General features: G+C 34.9%; 1 protein-coding gene across 5 annotated transcripts in view; it reads left to right on the forward strand.

Moving 5' to 3' along the window:
• The window catches only part of LOC149794794 (uncharacterized), a 72,254-nt gene extending 52,113 nt beyond the window's left edge, over positions 1–20,141 (forward strand). For all 5 annotated transcript variants that reach the window (XM_089964445.1, XM_089964448.1, XM_089964449.1 and 2 more), the window contains 3 exons: positions 4,649–4,793; positions 9,142–9,240; positions 12,619–20,141. In XM_089964445.1, the coding sequence (XP_089820571.1) occupies positions 4,649–4,793; positions 9,142–9,240; positions 12,619–12,773 (399 nt within the window). In that variant the 3' untranslated portion in view covers positions 12,774–20,141. The remainder of the gene's footprint in view (positions 1–4,648; positions 4,794–9,141; positions 9,241–12,618) is intronic.
• The last annotated feature ends 832 nt before the right edge of the window (positions 20,142–20,973 follow it).

Consider the following 20,973-nt stretch of genomic DNA (forward strand, 5'->3'; position numbering starts at 1 on the left):
CAATAATTGTAATCTTAACAATAATCAGAGTGACTAAACCGGATATCTTATGATAACACAGCAGTAAGGCTAATAGGATTACATGTACTTACCCGTTTGTATGGATTAAAATTTGAGTCTTTCTAGGGTTTTATGGAATAAATTTGGCTTCTCGTGAGGAGTAAATGATATAATATTAACTTTTGTGGTACATGTACTTTACTCAACACTTCTTTCAGTAACAAAAACCTGACATCGGGAAACAGAAATCGGATTACTTAACACACGTTATAAATAAAATACTGGTTCTGGATACATATTAAAATAAAATGCGGCCACTTGTGAGGGGTAAATTTTATATTATTGCACTAATATGCTGGTCGCATTAGCCGGGTGGCCTTTCGCGAGGGGTACTTTTGAACACAAACTCATCAGTGCCAACGGATTCTGCCCGTAAGAAGCGGGTGGATGCTGGTCAGGGGGCCCGTTCAAGAGGGGGACCACTGTACTGCATGTACACTATGTCCAGGCAGTGTAATACTGCATGTGAAATATGTCCATGCTGTACAATACTGCATGTGCATTATGTCCAGGCAGTGTAATACTGCATGCACAATATGTCCAGGCAGTATAATACTGCATGTACACTACGTCCAGGCAGTGTAATACTGCATGTGCAGTATGTCCAGGCAGTGTAATACTGCATGTGCAGTATGTCCAGGCAGTATAATACTGCATGTGCAACATGTCCAGGCGGTGTAATACTGCATGTGCAACATGTCCAGGCGGTGTAATACTGCATGTGCAACATGTCCAGGCGGTGTAATACTGCATGTGCATTATGTCCAGGCAGTGTAATACTGCATGTACACTATGTCCAGGCAGTGTAATACTGCATGTACACTATGTCCAGGCAGTGTAATACTGCATGTGCAATATGTCCAGGCAGTATAATACGGCACATGCAATATGTCCAGGCAGTGTAATACTGCATGTGCATTATGTCCAGGCAGTGTAATACTGCATGTGCAATATGTCCAGGCAGTGTAATACTGCATGTGCAATATGTCCAGGCAGTGTAATACTGCATGTGCATTATGTCCAGGCAGTGTAATACTGCATGTGCATTATGTCCAGGCAGTATAATACTGCATGTGCATTATGTCCAGGCAGTGTAATACTGCACATGCAATATGTCCAGACAGTATAATACTGCATGAGCATCATGTCCAGGCACTATAATACTGCATGAGCAATATGTCCAGGCAGTGTAATATTGCATATTCAGTGGAGCCTCATTAATCCGTTTATCCAGAAACCTCGCTATCTGGACATAATTCAACAGGAACGGAATTCCTAAATGTTAATTTGTTCCATTAATCAAGAAATCCAAGTTCCAGATCTGGAAATTAAAACGGGAACCAAAGTGTAAAATTACTTTAAAACTTGTATCGATAATCCGGAAATAATCTATCAAAAAATAAAAAAATTCGAAAAATCGTATATGAAAATACAGTCAGTCTGATAGTACAGATTCACCTACGCACATTTTGAGGTGTGTCAATGTATTAATAATCTGATTGGTCAAATTTTAGTGGTATGTTAAAGTTATCAATTGATCATGTGATGATGTGTGTGGAAAAACTAAGTAGCGTGACCATATTGTAAGTAGCGATTGTATAAACAATGTCTGTTTAAGCTAGTCGCCAACGGGGGTGTTAATAATTAAATAAACACACTGGGATCAAATCGTCCACGCTTTTTGACATAACATATTGTAAATAAGTTAAGTGTGTTATTAAGTCTCTATGTTGTTTACCAATTGTATGAACAATCACAGTTTATTGATGGCTGTACAAATACTGTTGATTTAAGCTGTGGATGGTATAGGGCTTCATTTCCAAATAAAATGTGGACGTCAGTTAGCAGCTATAACAGCTGTAAAATATGACTTATAAAAATTACCGCATCTTATTAGTTTACCATAATGCATTTAACTGCGAGATATCAGTTTTTATTCGTTGTACTTTTTACATATATTATGGTGACACCATCAAGCAAGCGTAGACAAGTAGAGATACTGGCCAGCATAAAAAATGATTTGCCAGCACAAAGAAGATAACCCAAAAGCTAGCATTCAAGATATATGCAAACGTATTATAGCTTACTTACTTATAGACATAGGCAAGTCAACAGTTGCAGACATCATAAAAAACAAAGACAAATGGTTGTCCATACCTGCCAACTCAGCAGGCCTAACCCGCACTCACCATGCCAATTATCAACAAGTTGATGATGCCATCTTCATGTAGTTCTCAGACATGTCAGGCCACCACGCCGTCGTCATTAGATGTATTCATTAATTTATTTCAACCTTTATTGAATATACAGTACATTTACAGCTAGCATATACATGTACATGTATACGGTGTGATGACATCATAAAATAAAAATGTGCATGATTCAATTATCCAGAAAATTAGTTAATCCGGACATATTCACTGGGATCAAAAGTATCTAGATTAACAAGGCTCCACTGTACAATATGTCCAGAATGTATAATACTGTATATGCAGTATGTCCAGGCAGTGTTTTTTATATATATATATATATATATATATATATATATATACATACACATACATACATACATACACACACACACACACACACACACACACACACACACACACACACACACATAATATGTCCAGAAAGTATAATACAGCTTGTGCAATATGTCCAGGCAGGGGTACTACAAATGCAAGAGTCAATAAAGTTGTTTGTGCAAATGTTGGAGAAATTAGTTAGGATACAGTTAGCAAAATAAAGGGTTTTTTACTAATCATAGGGTGATGGTTGAGAGAGAGGGACCTCTCTTTGGATAATACATGGAAATGTGATAGTCCATTTTTTAATCTAAGAATTCAAATGTTTAGTTATTTAATATTAAATGAAACTTTTACAGATAATTTAATTTGCAAGCTTCTTTTAAAAACACTTCATTTTTGTGAATTGTGGACGACTGCATTATGTATCATGTTTACAAAATCACACCAACATGTTAGTTTACAAACTTGTCAGAATGAGAGGTTTATCATAATGCCAATCAACCACACAGATATCAAGTTTAGTGTCTTAACTAGAAATTCTGGACCCTCTCCTCCCTGCAAAACATAATCTGGGGGTCCTCCACATTAAAAATTTTAAAAAAGTTGCTCGATGGGAATGTTGGTCTACTCACCTGGACCATAGCCTAAGACCCCACCCCCAACAGCAACAATAGTTTTGAGGGTTGCTAGGGTGGTTGCTATTGGAGTTGGGTACAACAAAATATTTTTTACCACAGTATTTCTGAGTTCACCATCATGTGATGACAGGTACATCAGGCAACAATTTAACATTCTGTTGCAGGGTCCTAACACTTTTTAATAAAACTTGTGTCAGTAACTGTGAAACAAATCACCATCTTGCTATGATTTATAGCACAATAACACCATGTTAAATACATAAGATAAAAGAAATTTGAATTTGACTTGAATAACAACATACATTTGGCCATCACGTTGGCATACATGACACATGTAAAGGATATTAATATAATTAATGAGCAGTATTCAGAATTAATTTGTGACAGATACAGCCTTTTGGAAAAAAATCATGTTAAATTATTTTGTCATGTATAATGAAAATATGCAGTTAATATGATCTAATTCATAGCAAGTGTACTAAGGGAATTCTGTACATTCCTTATTGATGGAACTGACCCAAGTACCATCAGTACAGTAAAACAAAAATACCAAGGAAAATACCACTGGGAGAAGAACACTGCAAACCGGTATATTGGTAATACAGCACACCTCTGTGTTACTGAGTAAGTTGACTTAGTATCATCATGCTTAAATATCAAGGTGTGTCAATAACATCTTGCCTATTAACCATGCAAATAACAGTGTGTCAATAACATTGTGTCCACCATGCAAATAACAATGTGTCAATAACATCTTGTCTATCAACCATGCAAATAACTGTGTCAGTAACATCATGCCTATCAACCATACAAATAACTGTTTCAATAACATTTTGCCTATCAACCATGCAGATAACTGTGTTTCAATAACATTTTGCCTATCAACCATGCAAATAACTGTTGCCAGCAACATCATGCCTGTCAACCATGCAGATGACTGTTGCCAGCAACATCATGCTTATCATGAACTCAGATATTATGGTGTATCAGTAATATGCCTATCAAAAATGCAAATTACAATGTATCAATAACATCATGCCAAACAAGCATTCGGATAGCAAAGTGTATCAGTAACAAAAACAATTATTCTGTATTTCCATTCCAAGGACTTTTAGCATCTTTCCTTTTGCCCAGTTCAGAGGTATTACAGCAATGACATATTGCCATAAAACTTCTGAGATTACTTAGGTTGAACGTATAATAAACCTTACAATAATGTCATCTCTTGAGAGAAACTTGTCCATAAGGTACACTTTCAGAAATATTTATTGAAAATTGTTATCAGTATTGAAAGGTTTGTTTGTGCTGAAAGTCTTGTAGACAGAAGATGCAAGAAAATGCACATATGAAAGTTGTTTTCTGGCACTAGTATGGTCTGTGTTTATATTGCACAATAGAATTAATTTAAATCTGTTTCAGAATGGTCCAAATACTTGGTCTGGGGATGTAGGTAAAATTAACATTAGTCTGGATGGGCTGAGCCCTGCTAGCAAATATCAGAAGCAGGTGGCTCCCAGTATAAACCAGCTTCAGCAGCAACAGATGCAGACAACATACACTCCAGGTAAGTGACCTCTCCAACAAAACAGAGACTGCTCTGCACACTTGAAAGGATGCAACATTTACTCCTGTTAATTACTTAGTTTAGTTCAATGCCTTTTAAGATTGGTAACCATGGAAAAAAATGTCATTGATGCAGGAACTTGCAGTTATTATTATATAATGTATTTTCAAGTGTCTGTTTCATAAGACTGTCAAATAATATTTTTCTGTTAAATATTTTGTTGAAGCACATATGATTTGGACATCAAAATGTGGTATTGATATAAATAAGCTGAAGTTGACAAGAACGCACATTACACAGCATTATTCATCAGGTTGATAAACAGATAATGCTGAAAAAAATTTGTTTTGACTCTGTTACCTTGAAAAATGTTACAGAACCTTGGATAACTAACATTTTATTTTGAAGAAACACTTTTCAAGTATGTAAGCCATTGCATATTTTCTTAGTGATAGTAGAGCCTACATAAATGTAAGGGACCTGGGTGTCTGAGTGGTCTAAGACGTTCGTCTTCCCTGATTACTGACATTTCACCCCTGCCTTTGTGAGTTTGAGTCTTGGACTTGGCAAACATGGGCATATGGGATTTTGTGATAGTAGCTTCCCATGTGTCACTAGGTTCTTCCTGAATCAGACCTACTGGCATCCATTTATAGTCTGTCATGTGCTGGAATGTGGCATTAAACCCATAGCAGCAACATAATCTGCATATATTCATATTTACAGGCAGCTGGTTGCACTGTCCACATCCACATCAGCCAGTACATGCTTTGTTCTTCATTGAAATCTCTAATTAAAAGACTTTCTGTGGTGTCAAATTGGTCCCAAATGAAATGGTTTGATTGGTCCCAAATGGTTTGATCTCACATGCAGCATGGTCACCATGCCAGCCATCTTGAAGATCTTCTTGTCACTACTTCTCATCAACTGAAGGTCATATTGACATGTATTTTTACCAGAACACTTTTATGATCTTTTGTTGGTCCTAAGTGAAAATGGTGCCAATCTGATATTCATTATCCCCTCCACAGCAGCCATCTTGAAAATCTTACTATCATGACTCTTGAACTAAAAGTCATGCTGCCATTGAGTTTTCACCAAAAGACTTTCTTTGGTGTATGGTTCTAAGCTGATGTTTGATATAGCTGCTACATGGCCATCCTGTTTGTTTTCACTCAAAGCCTTTTTATGACGTCTGTTTGGTCCTAAATGCCATCATAAGATTCTCGTTGTAGTTCTTCCTGCTTAATTGATGTACATGTGAACATGTTTTTTTATTAAAACACTTATAATAATCTTGTTTGTCCAAATGAAATTGGGGCCCTGGATGGCCAAGTGGTTTAATTCATCACTTAGGGACCGTCCATAAATGACATCACACACCTAGGGCGGGGAGGGGGGTCACACGTTTATGACGATGTGTGACGAGGGGAAGGAATTTGTTTAAAAAATGTGTGACAAGGGGGGGGTAGGGGTAAAAAAAATTCGGCCAAAATTGCGTGACGTCATTTATGGATGGCCCCTTACACATCTCACCTGAGGTTATATGAGCCTCAACTCAGCCAGTGTGGATAGGTGAGAAAGCTTGCCACTAATATCATCTGGGTTGGTGCTTCTTCCCCATTTCTTCCTCCACCAATTATACTGGCCACCAGGTATAGTGTATATGCTGAAATATGGCACTGAACCCCACAAAACCAAACGTGAATGAAAATGGTGCTTCACATACATCCATTTGCCACCATAATTACCATGTCAAAAATCATATCACAACTTGTCCTGAATGAATAATACATCAGCATGGCATTTTTGCACTGAAAGACGTGTTAATGATGTTTAGCTGGTCCTAAATGAAAATTGTGCCAATCTAACCTTCAATTTGGCCACCACAAGAACCATCTGGAAAGTGTTATAGCTACTCCTCCTAGACGGCTGCTCATTTCACTAGAAGATTTCTTGTAATGACTAGTTGGTTATAAATGGAAATGATGTGCATCTGATTTCCAATATGGTCACCATGGCAGCCATCTTGGAAATCATGCTGCTACTCTGACAAAATGGAAATTCCTGTCAACATGGGGTTTACAATGTCTTGTTTATCCTAAATTAAAATGCTACAAGCAGATGGTTACATCAACATGGAGCATTCACCAATAGACCAATGATTCCTTGTTTGGCATATGTGAAAATGGTGCCAGTTGTATCTCCAATAAGGTGCTCAGAATTAAGAGGTTAGTGTTAGGACTGGTGTCAGGATAATGTGACTGGGTGGGACATTATGCTACATGTCTGCGGCATGATGCCCCAGTACTAGACATCACCATGTACTATCACACTGCAGACAATGTAGCGATATGACTGAAAAATTGTCAAAGCTACATTAAAAATCCAAATCACACACATACAATCACTGGTTCTGAATCAAGGTCAGGTACTAGGTCAGTATCAGATACAGTGTTTCTATAAAGTTGTTTACATCAAAATTTTTATAAAATGTAGTAAATAAAGTTACATTACAATGCAAGTAATGGAATAAAAAAAATTTAAACTTACAAACAAACATTTAAATTAAATCAAATATACATAACAAATGCTCGAGATTACTTAGCAAGCAAGACTGTTGTCGGGTTTCAGGTCCAAGATTGTAAGGGTCATTTAGTAGACAACATCACATAGTTACTTTTTTACATTGTGGGTTTGTACTTTGGGATGAGGTCATTTAGTACGAGTAAATATCCTGATGTGGCCTTTTGATCTTAGAACGGGGTAAAAGAAATTGTGTTGATGAATTTGGTTTAAGCTAAGGTCATGGGTTTTCCCTTGGGGCAACCTGTTGACCTAATTTGGATATTGTTTAGCAGCCATAGGATCTGACCTTGTGAATAGAATGACATAGAAATGATTATCTGACCCTCATTCTGGTTCTAAACCGCATCTTAGTTTTTCATATGAGGGATGCTTACCTGAGAATTGGTTATTTAAATCTTAAACATCGGTCTTAGTGAAACCATTTAGTTGTCTTCATTTGTGTAGATTTTATTTATTTCAATTATTCATTGGAATTACAAGGTGCTCATAAACTTTGGACTAAGTAGCTGTGTTAGAATTACTGTGAATTCATTTAAAGACATTTTGGATTATATCATTGTGATACATCAAGACTTCTAGAACATACGTCTCTTTCAAACTCTTGTCACATCAGCACAGTGATTGGACTACATTCAGAACACCACTGAAACTCAGCTGGAATATGCTGTACTTTTGGACTTCTGAATGAACTATTAGGACCATTTAGGATTTCATTCACAATACTGTTAACAACACTATTAATTTATTTTCAGTTTTTCACTTCTTATTCTAGAGAAATAAATTATTTGCTGAATTTTACAAAACTCTTTGGTTTTTGCTCTTTTCTGTTACTTATTTTAAGACCATAGAGTCCTATTTTACAATTCTTAGAGTTACTGTCCTGATAATATTGCATGTACGATACACTCTTGTCAGCAGTTGTTATAGCCACTGTCCTTTTGTCATAGTACAGTGTATGAATCTGTCTTATTGGTATTTGTTGTTAGAGCTAATGTCTGTAATAATACAATCTTGTCAACAATTGTTGTTATAGCCACTGACCCTTTGTCAAAGAGCAGTGCATAATAGAGTTGTTGCTAGAGCTACTGGCCTTCTTGTCACATAGAAATCTTACAATGATACAATCTTGTTTTGCAGTTGCTCGAGCTACTGCCCTTTCTGTCATATATCCATTGTATGGTACAATCTTGTTTGCACAATTTATCCTGCAGTTTTTATGGATTGACATGAAATTTAACCAGTATTAAGGTCATCAGCTGAATACGCACAAGAATTTGCTTCCACAATTTTTTGTTATAGTTTTTACCCTGTTTGTCATTTAATTTTATGCTTATATGCAGGACACATTCAGCGCAACTAATCCAATAGATATTGATGGATTGCCACAAAATTTGGGTAATGTTATATTGATCACCTGAAGATGTACTTGTCAACAATTTTGCTTGGCTTCACATTCTTTGTTAGTTAATGCCCTTTGTGTCTTGTGGATTAATGTAGCATGGCACAGTCTCGCATTATTCTCAGAAGAGTTTTAATAATTTATGTCCAGCATGGGGTAGGGATGAGATACAAGTATAGGTATGCTTACACAAGTGAATTGCTCACCATTCCTCTTAGTGTCTTTAGTTATGTCATTTCTGTTCAATTGAAATTGAATAGCTCCTTTGGGTTTACATTGTCACACAATAGAAAAAAGGAAACAATATAACTACTGTACTTTTCAATGCACATTTATAAACTTAAACTTAACCATTTTCAGGTTTAATGACACAGAACCCAGGCATGATGGTTAATCCTGGAATGGGTGGTATTACACAGGGCATGAGCGGTTTGAATCTTGGTCAAGGTAGCATGATGGGTAAGTAAGTGCAGCTATCATCTCCTCATAACATTTGTGAGGCCAAGGCCAAGTGGTCTTATAATAAGGCCCTGAATCCATTGTGTGATTTGTAGAGCATCACCCACCTATCAGCAATTTCTTCTTACTGCTCTGGAGTTGATACTTCTCATCTACTATCAATCCAACTTGGAATATGAGTTTGTATCATCAAAACTTTGACAGGTTCATTAGTTAGTGAGATCCATGCATAATAATGAGGCAGTCTTGCATCAGATTGAAATATCTTGTTTCAAGTTCAGGTTCTAAATGTTGGATCCTATTTTGATAAAACTTTGCCTCTGAATGGCTGGCCTTGTAACCACTCTGGAGGCCATATCTCTGATATGATCTCAGTTAGACATTGAATACATGTCTATATCCTCAGGGTCTCATAGTAGTTAGTCAGGTGTGAGATCTTACAGAGCTTGTACAGACCAACTTCAGCCACATGACTTGACAGTAAATAAAGAGTACAAAGAAGAATTGAAGTCACACTTCCATGAGTAATATGCTAAGCGGGACATGGACACCATTACGGAAAAAGATGTTACTGGTGATGATCAGGGCACACTATTAGTAAACCTAGTAACCTCATTAATCAGGCCAATTCACGCTGAACGCTGAATGGATAATTGCAGCTTGCGTGACAATGAGTGAAAGATCAGGCCTAATTATCAGTGGTTTTGAGAAAGTTGGACTTGTTAAATTCAGCAGTTTGGGGATTATTTACCCGAGAGGCATTTGTGAGTACCATGAGACTTGATTGACATGATGTTGATACAATGGCTTTGTCCAAAACTTTGTGAAGTGTGAGCTTTAATATCTTGCTGTGATTAGTGTATATACATAGTGTTTCATTAATAATAGTGCTTCAAGAAATAGTTACAGTATTTTACAGGATTGTTGTTCTTTTGGATTAAAAATGCATGGATAAAATGAAATGTGCTTTCAGAAGGATTTAAATGTTTCAACAACAGTTGTACTTGAATGAAGGATCGATTTGAATAAGTTTTTAATTTAATTTTCATATGTTATTTTGTATTATTTTTTCTTTCATTTTCAGTATTACTATTGTTTGAATACCTTAATGCTTTTTATCTATTTTCTCTCTATCCTTGCTTTCCTCACATATCTATTTAAGGCAGTGAATGTAATATTACAGCTATTGGATACCTTATCAAGCATGTGCATTGAAACAATATCAAATTATAATTCTTGTTTCAAAATGTTAAAATAAAAAATAAAACAAATACATGTAAAAGCTAATATTTAATTAGCAGATTACATTTTTGATCATGATTTATCAAATACTAGTAGTTGTGTTAATCTTGAGGAATGAAACTGTAAGAAAACTGTGGGGAGTCATCATCCTATGTGGCTCATTTTTCACTGTGGATTTAAATTCGTGGTTCGGGGCAACAATGAAAACCACACAAATTGGTCCCCAATGAAAATTGATGTTACGACAATATTTTCTTTTGCATCTGAATGGCTGGACTGGACTTGTTCTGAAAGATGGCTTCAGTTTTCTTTATTCAGTCTACCAGTTGAGGTGCAACAGTTTGAACTCAAGCATGGCAGTTGAGACAACTGAAATCTGATGTTGGCAAACTGCTGTTTTGATGTAGTTTATTTCTACATGGAACAACATCATTTACATAAAAGATTCGAAAAGCAAGTAATATACAGACTTCAAAGAAGTAAACAAAATAAGTAGTCAGTCTTGCCCCAATCAGTTTCATAAATTTCATATGAAGTGAACATACATGGAAGATTCTGTTTATGAAGTGACAATAAAAACAGATGTTTTCTTTGATAAACATTTGATATGATAAAAATGTGTATCCATAATAATAAAAAATGCACAGTATTTTGATAAACTGGCATGCTGAGCCTCTGTATTGTACCATCTCAAAACATGACATTATAAATATTGGATTTCTGAACCACAGCTTTTTGACATCTCAGTACATGACATCAAAGCTACTGGCTTGCTGAACCAGAGCATTTTGTGATCTCAAGACATCATATCAAAATTACCAGCATACCAACATGGTCCATAGGGGAGCTTGAAAACACCTTGAAAATTCAAAATATTGTCTGGGGACCTTGAAAGCCTTGATTTTCATGAAACCAAAAGGAATTACAGATTAAATAAAAAGAAGAGAAAAAACAACAATGAAACAATCTCACACTAAGTTTGTGCCAGAGCTGAAATGTTTCCACAACTGGCCACTGCGCAGTCATACATTTTGAACTTCCGATTGTATGAAGCCCGAATGTAGCAGTGGTTTAAATTTGAATCATTCGCTTCAGCACGGCTGGCTGCAGATTCAAACTTCGGTGGCTAGATGAAGAAAAATATAAAGTTTGGATTAGGAGATCTTTGTCAGAGAGCTTTGTAAAATTCAGATTATGCCAAAAGGATATTGATTTGTGTGCAGTGAGGGAGAGTGCTCCACGGTCACATGCAGAGGAAGAAACAAAAAGCTCTTGTAATGAAGCTTAATACAGGCAAAACAAGAAGCCTTCAGCATAAATCATTTTTGACGAAAGAAGTGTCAGTGAACATAGAGATTCAAGTTTTAAAATAGAAACTGTATTGGGATTGCATGGAAATAGGACAGATGATAATTGCAGTAAACATGATAAATATAAAAATATATAATATGGCTATGCTGAGAGAAATATTAATATATCTAATATGAAATAGTTTGAAATATCCATATGCTGTTTTTAAATAAGCAATATGGAAAACAAATATCTTAACTTTTTTTTGTTTATGGGGATGTGTGAAGAAGAAAGGACAGCTGCTGCTGCTGACTATGCATTGAAAGCAAAGATCCATAAGAAAATTTCCTTTATCACTAGATCAAAATAATTTGACAAAAAGTGAAAAGGACAAAATCACTCAAGCTGGAGCTCTAGAAAAACAGCTTGATGACAAGCTGCAAGAACTGAAAAATTCACTCTAAAATATTTTGGACTTTGTAAATAGTGTAGTGTAGACAGAGTGAAAAAGACTTTGTTCAGTGACTACATTATAATAATGCCCATATATAGGATGTTTGATATTAATGGGAAAGATATCAATGATCATACTATTGACTTCATGTTTTATTTTTATTTTTTTTTAAAAATAAGTTTGCAAGAAATGTTCCTCATATGGAGTAATAGTAAGTATTAACTTGTGTTTACATTCAGTTTCATTTATGTATCCTTTAAAATTAATGTAATAATGCACCTTGAAAAACATGATTTTGAACCTTGAAAAAAACCTTAAAAATTGTGAAAGAAATATGCTACTAATCCTGTACCAAGGAGTGTGTTTTAATGTTCATTTTGTTGTGCCCATAGGTATGCAGCAGACAACAATGGGAATGCAGGGAAATATGATGACAGCAGGTGTAGCAGGTATGCAACTGCAAGCAAACTTAAACATGCAAGGCAAGGTGGCTTTTCAGCAACGAACTGATCAAGCCTTTGCAGCTTTTGGAAATGTAGGAAAATGAAATACAAGGAAATTGACATAAAGTACGCATGGTTAGTCAGAAGATCAGAAAATGGAACTTTTGAAAGTTCAGTTGATACACACATCATGTCCATAATGATGTAGAAGAGAATTCACAGTGGAAAAGATGGCATCCTGTCATTGCAAAATAAACAAGTAATGGAATGTGATTTTTGTATATGTAGTGGATTGTTCTTGCAGAATTAGTCAGTATTCTGAGAAAATCATTGTCGGCCTATGACTTAATACTTTAATTTGTTTTTCCATTGTCCATTGAGTCAGACGATCTCTCTACAATGAGACTTCCTTATAATGAAATACATTGCAAATCTGTCTATGGAAACTGTAGTACACCACTCTACAATGAGACTCCATTATAATGATTCGTGGGAGTCATTACTATACTTAACCTGAAACAGGAACTGTGTTATTAGTAAATGCCTTATTGTGAAGGGTGATATATATGCACAAGTGCCACCATCTCCCCTGATTCAACACAGTGTGGGGTGGGTCAGAATTTTCAAAGCCATTATGGACTTATGCAGACCAACCCTAATCATGCTTCAGGGTTTAGAGTTTCTATCTTAAACAGAGTAGGAGGAATTGCCCAGCAATATGCAACTCCAGAAGTAGCTACACATATTGTAGGCAATTACATATAGGCAATTCCTGAAATAGCTACACATTTTCTGTAGGCAATTACATATAGGCAACTCTTGAAATAGCTACACATTTTATAGGCAGTTACATGTAGGCAGCCTATGAAATAGCTACACATATTATAGGCAATTACATATAGGCAACTCCTGAAATAGCTATACATATTATAGGCAATTACATGTAGGCAGCCTTTGAAATAGCTACACATATTATAGGCAATTACATACAGGCAACTCCTAAAATAGCTACACATTTGATATGAAGTAACATATAGGAAACTCGTATAATAGGTATGTCTTTTATATTCAGTTACATAGAGGCAACTCCTGAAATAGCTACACACTTTAGATGCAGTTGCATTTAAGCAGAAGTGTTTCCTGCACAGCGCTGTTCCATCCCCAATGGGATTGATTGAAACTTTGGACCATTTGTACACATATATAGAACATCTGATCGTATCACAAATTTTTAAGTCTCTATTTTAAATGGCATTGGAACATCTGCATAATAATATGCTTGTCCACAATGACAGATGGACAGAATAATGACAGAATATCCACCCTTCAAAAAGTGCATGCATGATAATCAGATGGATGTAGTCTGATAATTGTTACTGTATTCAGTATCAGATTATGAAGAATTTGACAACGAACAAATAGCTTCCTGGATTGGCACATTCAGAGTGGTCATTTTCCAACGTGATGTCAAGTAATAAATAACCTTTCTAAGGTACATTCCAGTGTGGTGATTTTAGAATACTACTTTTTGGTGTCACAATATTATGATTTATTTATGCTTTTGTAAAATGGCAGAAGTTGTGTTGACCTGGATCTGATACCCTCTAGATAGGTTTCTTTCCTATACCCCACCGAACAATATGGACTGCTGCTTGAATTTGTCATGTACACTAAAATTGTTTGCTCATTTATCAGATATTCTTAAATGCTGAAAATGACATTGCTGAACAATCATCGGTTTAAAAAGTGGGTTGTGTTTCAGTTAAGGCCATTGCTGTACTTAATTTGGATTGAATGGGTTGTTGCCCTAGATGATCATAAATATAATTGTTATGCAGTCAGAATTTTGTACAGAGTTTGTATATAAAGGATTTATCTTTTTTTTTCATACATTGCTATATGAAATAATGTTTTAAGTATGTATAAATATAAATATTTGAAAACATGGAAGTCTTGCACATTATTGGTTAATCATAAAAAGCCAGTGAGGCATCCACGTTATGTTACATGTGTATTCATGTAATAATCAAGATATTTAATAGCGAGTGTGATATCTTAACACAATAAATTAAATTAATTAATCTGTAAAGAATATTTTTCATCACTTGTAAAAGTATGTCTACTCTTGTATGTAATGATTTTGAAAAATATAGTTTTGTTCTGTTATTGTTGAACCTGCATTAGTGGAAAGTGAAATATAGCGGTCACTTTTCCAGCAATGATGTTAGGGTTTGGGTTAAAGTTTTGCATTTGCTGAACTTTTTCATACCTTCTCATCATATTTGGCATATGTTACTCTCAAGACAGTTCATTTCACAATGGGCTTGCTTTCCTCCCAAGTTGTTTTGAGGTTACACTCGAGGAAAATGTGCACTTCAGTTTTGCTTGCATTTCCTAAACTCATTGATGGAATTTTTTCCTTCGAGTGAATCAGTATGCATCTAGTACAATGTTCATTGGCTGATATTCATGTTTGACCCATAGGCCATGAAGTCAAGGTCACATTCATAGTAAATGTGCATGAATATGTTTGGGTACAGTTTTTCATTTCAGTAGATCTCTAAACCCTCCTGATGAATCTTGTTCATACAGTGGATGAATCAATGTGGCTAAGAAATTTCATTCATTGACATGCTCATCCAACTTTACACTGTTTGGTTGCGGGTCATATTTTACAGCATTGCTTTTATCGTATGTTTGACATGCAGGCCCTGGCATTATATAACAAAATTCCATGTGTGTGTACATACAGATATTGCCATATCTTTGTTATCTTGACTGAATGTTTTTGCATGTACTTTTTTGTAAAATTTTCTTTGAAGCACAAATATTGTATCGGGTCTGTAATCAAGTTGTATTATATAAACTTATTAAAAGGAATGTAAGAAATCTATCATTTGCATTTGCAAGTAAATCATCCTTTTCCCAGCCCCCATCGTTGACCAATATTCAGGTTTTTGTTTGAATGAAAACTTAACATGTATTAAAAATGGAATAGGAAAGACCCACTTGCTGATTATTTCCACAATAATACTTTGAAGTTTGTTTGGATTTACACCAGCATGATGACAGTGACTTAAATTTGTAAATCAAACTAACCAGGTAGTGATGCAGAAAATGCTTATACATGTAAAGCCACTGTTTTTCATGGATTTTGTGTTCAATGCAAGGCACAAGCTTAAAGATGAAATAAATGTATTGGGTAAGTCAATGTAACATCTACAGTTAAGTCTGCCCAGCCTGTGGTAGCAGAGTGTTCGATGCTGGGTGCTTTTTGTAACATGGCATATATGAATTCAAATAGTATGGCATATATGAATTCAAATAGTCAATATGGCATATACAAATTCAAATAGTCAATATGGCATATACAAATTCAAATAGTCAATATGGCATATACGAATTAAAATATTCAGTATGGCATATATGAATTCAAATAGTCAATAATGCATATATGAATTAAAATAGTCAATATGGCATATATGAATTCAAATAGTCAATATGGCATACATGAATTCAAATAGTCAATATGGCATATCCGAATTCAAATAGTCAATATGGCATATATGAATTCAAATAGAATGTCTGATACTGGGTGCTTTTTGCAATATGGCATATATTGAATAACTTGAATACTTGAAATCAGATCTGCATATTTTTGGAATGTAAACTTTTGAATTATATGGAATTTTTTGTTCAAAGGGAGTGTAAAGTGAATAAATTAAGGCCACAACAAATTAATTTGTAATTCTTAAGAATGAAATTACAAATAAAAAAATTGTGCAAAAGCTTTTGAACATCTTTTTTAATAGATTGAAAATTATAGAAGCACATAAATATTCTTTAAAGCTAGCAAATTGTTTTGATGTTTTCCCATCTTACAATGGTGCATGGATTATCAGAGGATTCCTTTTCTCATTTCTAGCTCTACACACATTCATCACATGGTCTAGTTGATCCTGCCAAGATGTCTAATGTGCCGTTTTAAAAATCTTGTTAGTGCTACTCTTCTGAATGGGTGCTTTTAACAACATGGGGTTTTCTTTAAAGACTTCTTGTGATGTCTAGTTGGTCAGAAATAAAAATGGTGCCAATCTGGCATTCAGTATGATCACCATGGCATCGATCTTAAAAATCTTGTTATTGCTACTCCTCTTGAATGGATGGTCATATCAACATGGGGTTTTCACTGAACAACTATGATGACTGTTTGATCCTAAATGAAAATAGTACTAATCTGATGTCCAGTATAGCCACCACAGCAGCCATATTGAAAACAGTTTTGTCACTCTTCTTAAATGGAAGAGTCCTCTTGATGTTGGGTTTTCATCAGTAGAGTTCTTAATGGTGTATATATATCAACATGGGGTTTTCACCAATAGACATCCTGTGATACCTAGACTTCTGATGTCTACTTAACATCACATCATCTAATTTGAAGATCTTGTTATAGTTGTAGAATATTAGAGATTGTTTCAACACTATGCATTTAAACAGAAGGAATGGTTTTATCTTGAATTTAGCATCAGGCCTCTTTGAGGGACTATGTTTTAGCTGTGCAGGTCATATATCAGAAGTACTTAAGCCTGCCATTCATCTGTTTGTTAACTCCTGGAAAAAAATGGTATCAATATGAACTCCATCTTGGTGGCTATCTTTAAATTTTTATAAACAGATAGCATGAAATGATCAAAGATTTCTTTAATGATGTTGGTCTTTGATTATAATTGTGCTGATTTGACAGCCAGTGTGGATATTGAATGTTGGATGGCCATATTAGAATGGGGTTTTTCATTTAAAGCTGTACTACCTTGTGAATGGGATAACATGAATATATATCAATGGATTTTTACAACACCCACTGACCACTCCGGTGGCCTAGTGGTTAGAGCGTCCCCCTCGGATGCTGGAGGTCATGGGTTCGATCCCCGGCTGACTCATACCAAAGACTTACAAAAATGGTACTAACAGCTACCTCGCTTGGTACTCAGCATTAACTGGTTAGTGTTATGACTGGTCGGCCTGGTGTCTGGATAAAATGACTGGGTGGGACATCATGCTACATGTCTGCGGCATGATGCCCCACTGCTAGACATCACTATTAACTGTCACACTGCAGATATTGTAGCGATATGACTGAAAAATTGTTAAAGTTACGTTAAAAATAATAAAAAGAAAAAAGACAACACCCAGTGTGTAGATTCCTGGAGCCTTTTATTCAGTCACTTGGAAATCCTGTTATTTTCACTCTAATGGATACTCATATTTATCACCTTGCCTGCTTATAACTTGGGAAAGATTCATACAGGTTTGTTCATAGATCATGATGGGAAGTTATGTTGCATATGATTGCTACACACCTCACTTATGGTCAAAGTCATGTATTATGATGGGATGTTATGTTGTATATGATTGCTACACACCCCACCAAGGTCAAAGTTATGGAAATGGTTATTGAATAATGGGACTTGTCTCCTTGTCTGGAGGACAATATTTGGGCCAGTGCAGATATAATGAAAAATTGCCCTTGGCTAGACGGTGTTTAGCATACCATTTCCATGCATCCTTTATTCATAGTGCATCTTTTTTGAACCACAAAAGGATCTTTAGCCTGTTAAATATATCTTGTCTTAACATTGTCTAGTCTATTCAGTCAGTTGCCTAGTCTAAAGGTTGCAACAAAGGGATAATGTATGCCAGTGTTCTTTTTCCTAATACAGGTTGTCTATTTTTTACCAATACAGATGTTTTGATTAAACTTTACCTTCCCGGTCCACTTCTTGTCATGCAGTAGTTAAATCTAAAGTCGCTTGTGTAGAAAAGGTCACAAGATGGATGTACTGTATTATGTGTCATTGTGGTACTTGTTTTCTTAAAAGATTGTAGGAAATAAAATGATGCAAGGCTTAGGATATCAAGACTTTACATATATATGGATCATGGTCATGGCTTTTTAAAAATTTAAAGCAAGCTAATATGCTGTTGTGAAACTTAGTTTACATTTATGGAAAATGAGTCGACGGAAGAGAGCCCTTTTCTTTTATCATTGCCCAAACAAATAAGTGTGACAAAGTATAAATAATGTGTGCTGCAATTTGATCTTGCTTGACATACCTGGTTGGATATGCCTTGAAAGCAGCAATGAAAATTATTGTGTTTATATATTTAGGGTATTACAGCTTAACATGCTGTCATAGTGTCAAAATAGCAATGTTAATTATAAGGAGTTAATTTGGTGGGGGGGGGGTAATGCTGCTTATCATGCTGTCATAGTGTTGAAAGAGCACTGATCATGATTTTGTGCATATTTTAGGATATTACTGCTTAACATGCTGTCATAGTGTCAGTACGCTTTGTAAGCCTTTGTATGTGCAATATACATAATAGCCATATTTAGTTCCTATATTTATATTACAAAAATCTATGCAATTTCATTCAACAACTTTTCTTTACAAGGTGGGTATATGAAAAAGCTTGCCAGTAGCTTCCCATGGGTTGAGGGTTTTTCCTTTACCAAATACACTAGTCGCCATCTATAGCATACCATTTGCTGAAAAATGTTATTAATCCACAACAACAACAAGTTGTATCTGGCTCTGCTAATATTTTGGAACCCAGGTTTCTTTTGAAAAGGATACTGTTTCTATACAGCATAAAAATTTTCATATAGGTGATTTTACACGGCACCTAATTCAGTTATTGAACTGCATAAGCAAGATCAGTTTCCTAGTTTCAAATTGCATTACCAGTTCTTAAACACATGTATGGGAGTTACATCACTGAAAAATTATTTGGATAACAAAATGACAACTTTATATTCTGATGGTTTTCAATTTTACTGATATTGGTAAAGTAGTTAATCGGCTATTTGGATATCTCTCATGATTAAATGTCAGAAGCACAAATTTTGAAAAATTTCTTATGGTGAAATTTGTATGTATGGTCACATCTGTCTATCTATCTATCTATCTATATATATATATATATATATATATATATATATATATATATATATATATATATATATATATATATATATATAATGTGCAGCACACCCTCATTATAATGCTGACTATGGGGATCCTATAGTATGCCACATCAAAATGAAGTAATTCTACTAGTTATTTTACTACTACTTAATGAAATGGGATCCATCACAATATGTGCCATATAACAGAAACTGTGCAATAATGAAGTTCCTCATAACAGGATCTGTGTAATAATTAAGAGGCTTATAATAGGAGTTGTGTAATGATGAAGGGTGTTATAACAGGAACTGTGTTATAATGAGGGAGTGCTGTAACGGTACTTAGTTCCATTAATGACTTTCGATGTGGTATAATATGATTAGTACAAATTTATTTCAATAATAAACCAAATGTTTTATCATGTATAAACTAAAGGATGCTGTACACATACATCAGTATTTTGTAAATCTTGAGAAGTAAATAAAAATCATGGTCTATTTGTTATTACACCTTGTGGTTTTTTTTGTTAGTAAGATCTGGCATGATATTTGCATATTGTGGACTGCTAATGATTCATTCACCACATGATACATATGCCCTTGCGAATGTTCCAGTAAAATGTACTTGGAAGGCACTTTCAGTGTCGATTAGTAGAAGTGATTAAGAATTTTGTATCATTTTCAAAAACTATTTGAATAGTCCTAGTACCCGAGCATGTATTTTTTTAAACTGCCTCCCCCAGAGTGTACATTATTTTTCGGCATGAAGTCTGCTCTTGATATACATTTTCACTGACTCGAATTCAACATTAAAATGTCATTTTAAAAAAATCACTACTTAATTCATGGATATTTTGATCAATAAACTTGGATAACTTCCAACAGCACAAGGATACAAGGCCTGTTGTAATGCAGCACTTCAATATTGTTACGAGTCTATGCTCTTAAAATAAGGAACAGAAAAGAGTGAAGACAACAAGCTTTGTAAAATTTAACAAATAAATTATTTCCCCTGAAAACAAAGTGAAAAATGAGAAAAAAGAACTTATGGTTTTACAAATTAATTCCAAAAATTATTCCAGAATTAAAAAACAAGTCCTATCAGTGAAAAGTTCCAAGTAAATCCCGATGAAATTCAAGATGTAAGGCGATGACATCTGTAATAACTACAAAGTGCAGATGTGTCAACAGTCTCTTGTTGAATCACATAAAATATTGTTCAGTTTTTAATTCAGTATAAATATCAATGACTTTGTCCAAGAATTTTCTCAGAGCACTTTTTTATTTCTAGGGAAAACAATCACTTGAATTCAATAATTTGAAGGAAAATAAAATTC

Source organism: Sinohyriopsis cumingii, chromosome 7 (genome assembly GCF_028554795.1).
Source record: "Sinohyriopsis cumingii isolate HCF-2022 chromosome 7, ASM2855479v2, whole genome shotgun sequence".
Classification (NCBI taxonomy): domain Eukaryota; kingdom Metazoa; phylum Mollusca; class Bivalvia; order Unionida; family Unionidae; genus Sinohyriopsis; species Sinohyriopsis cumingii.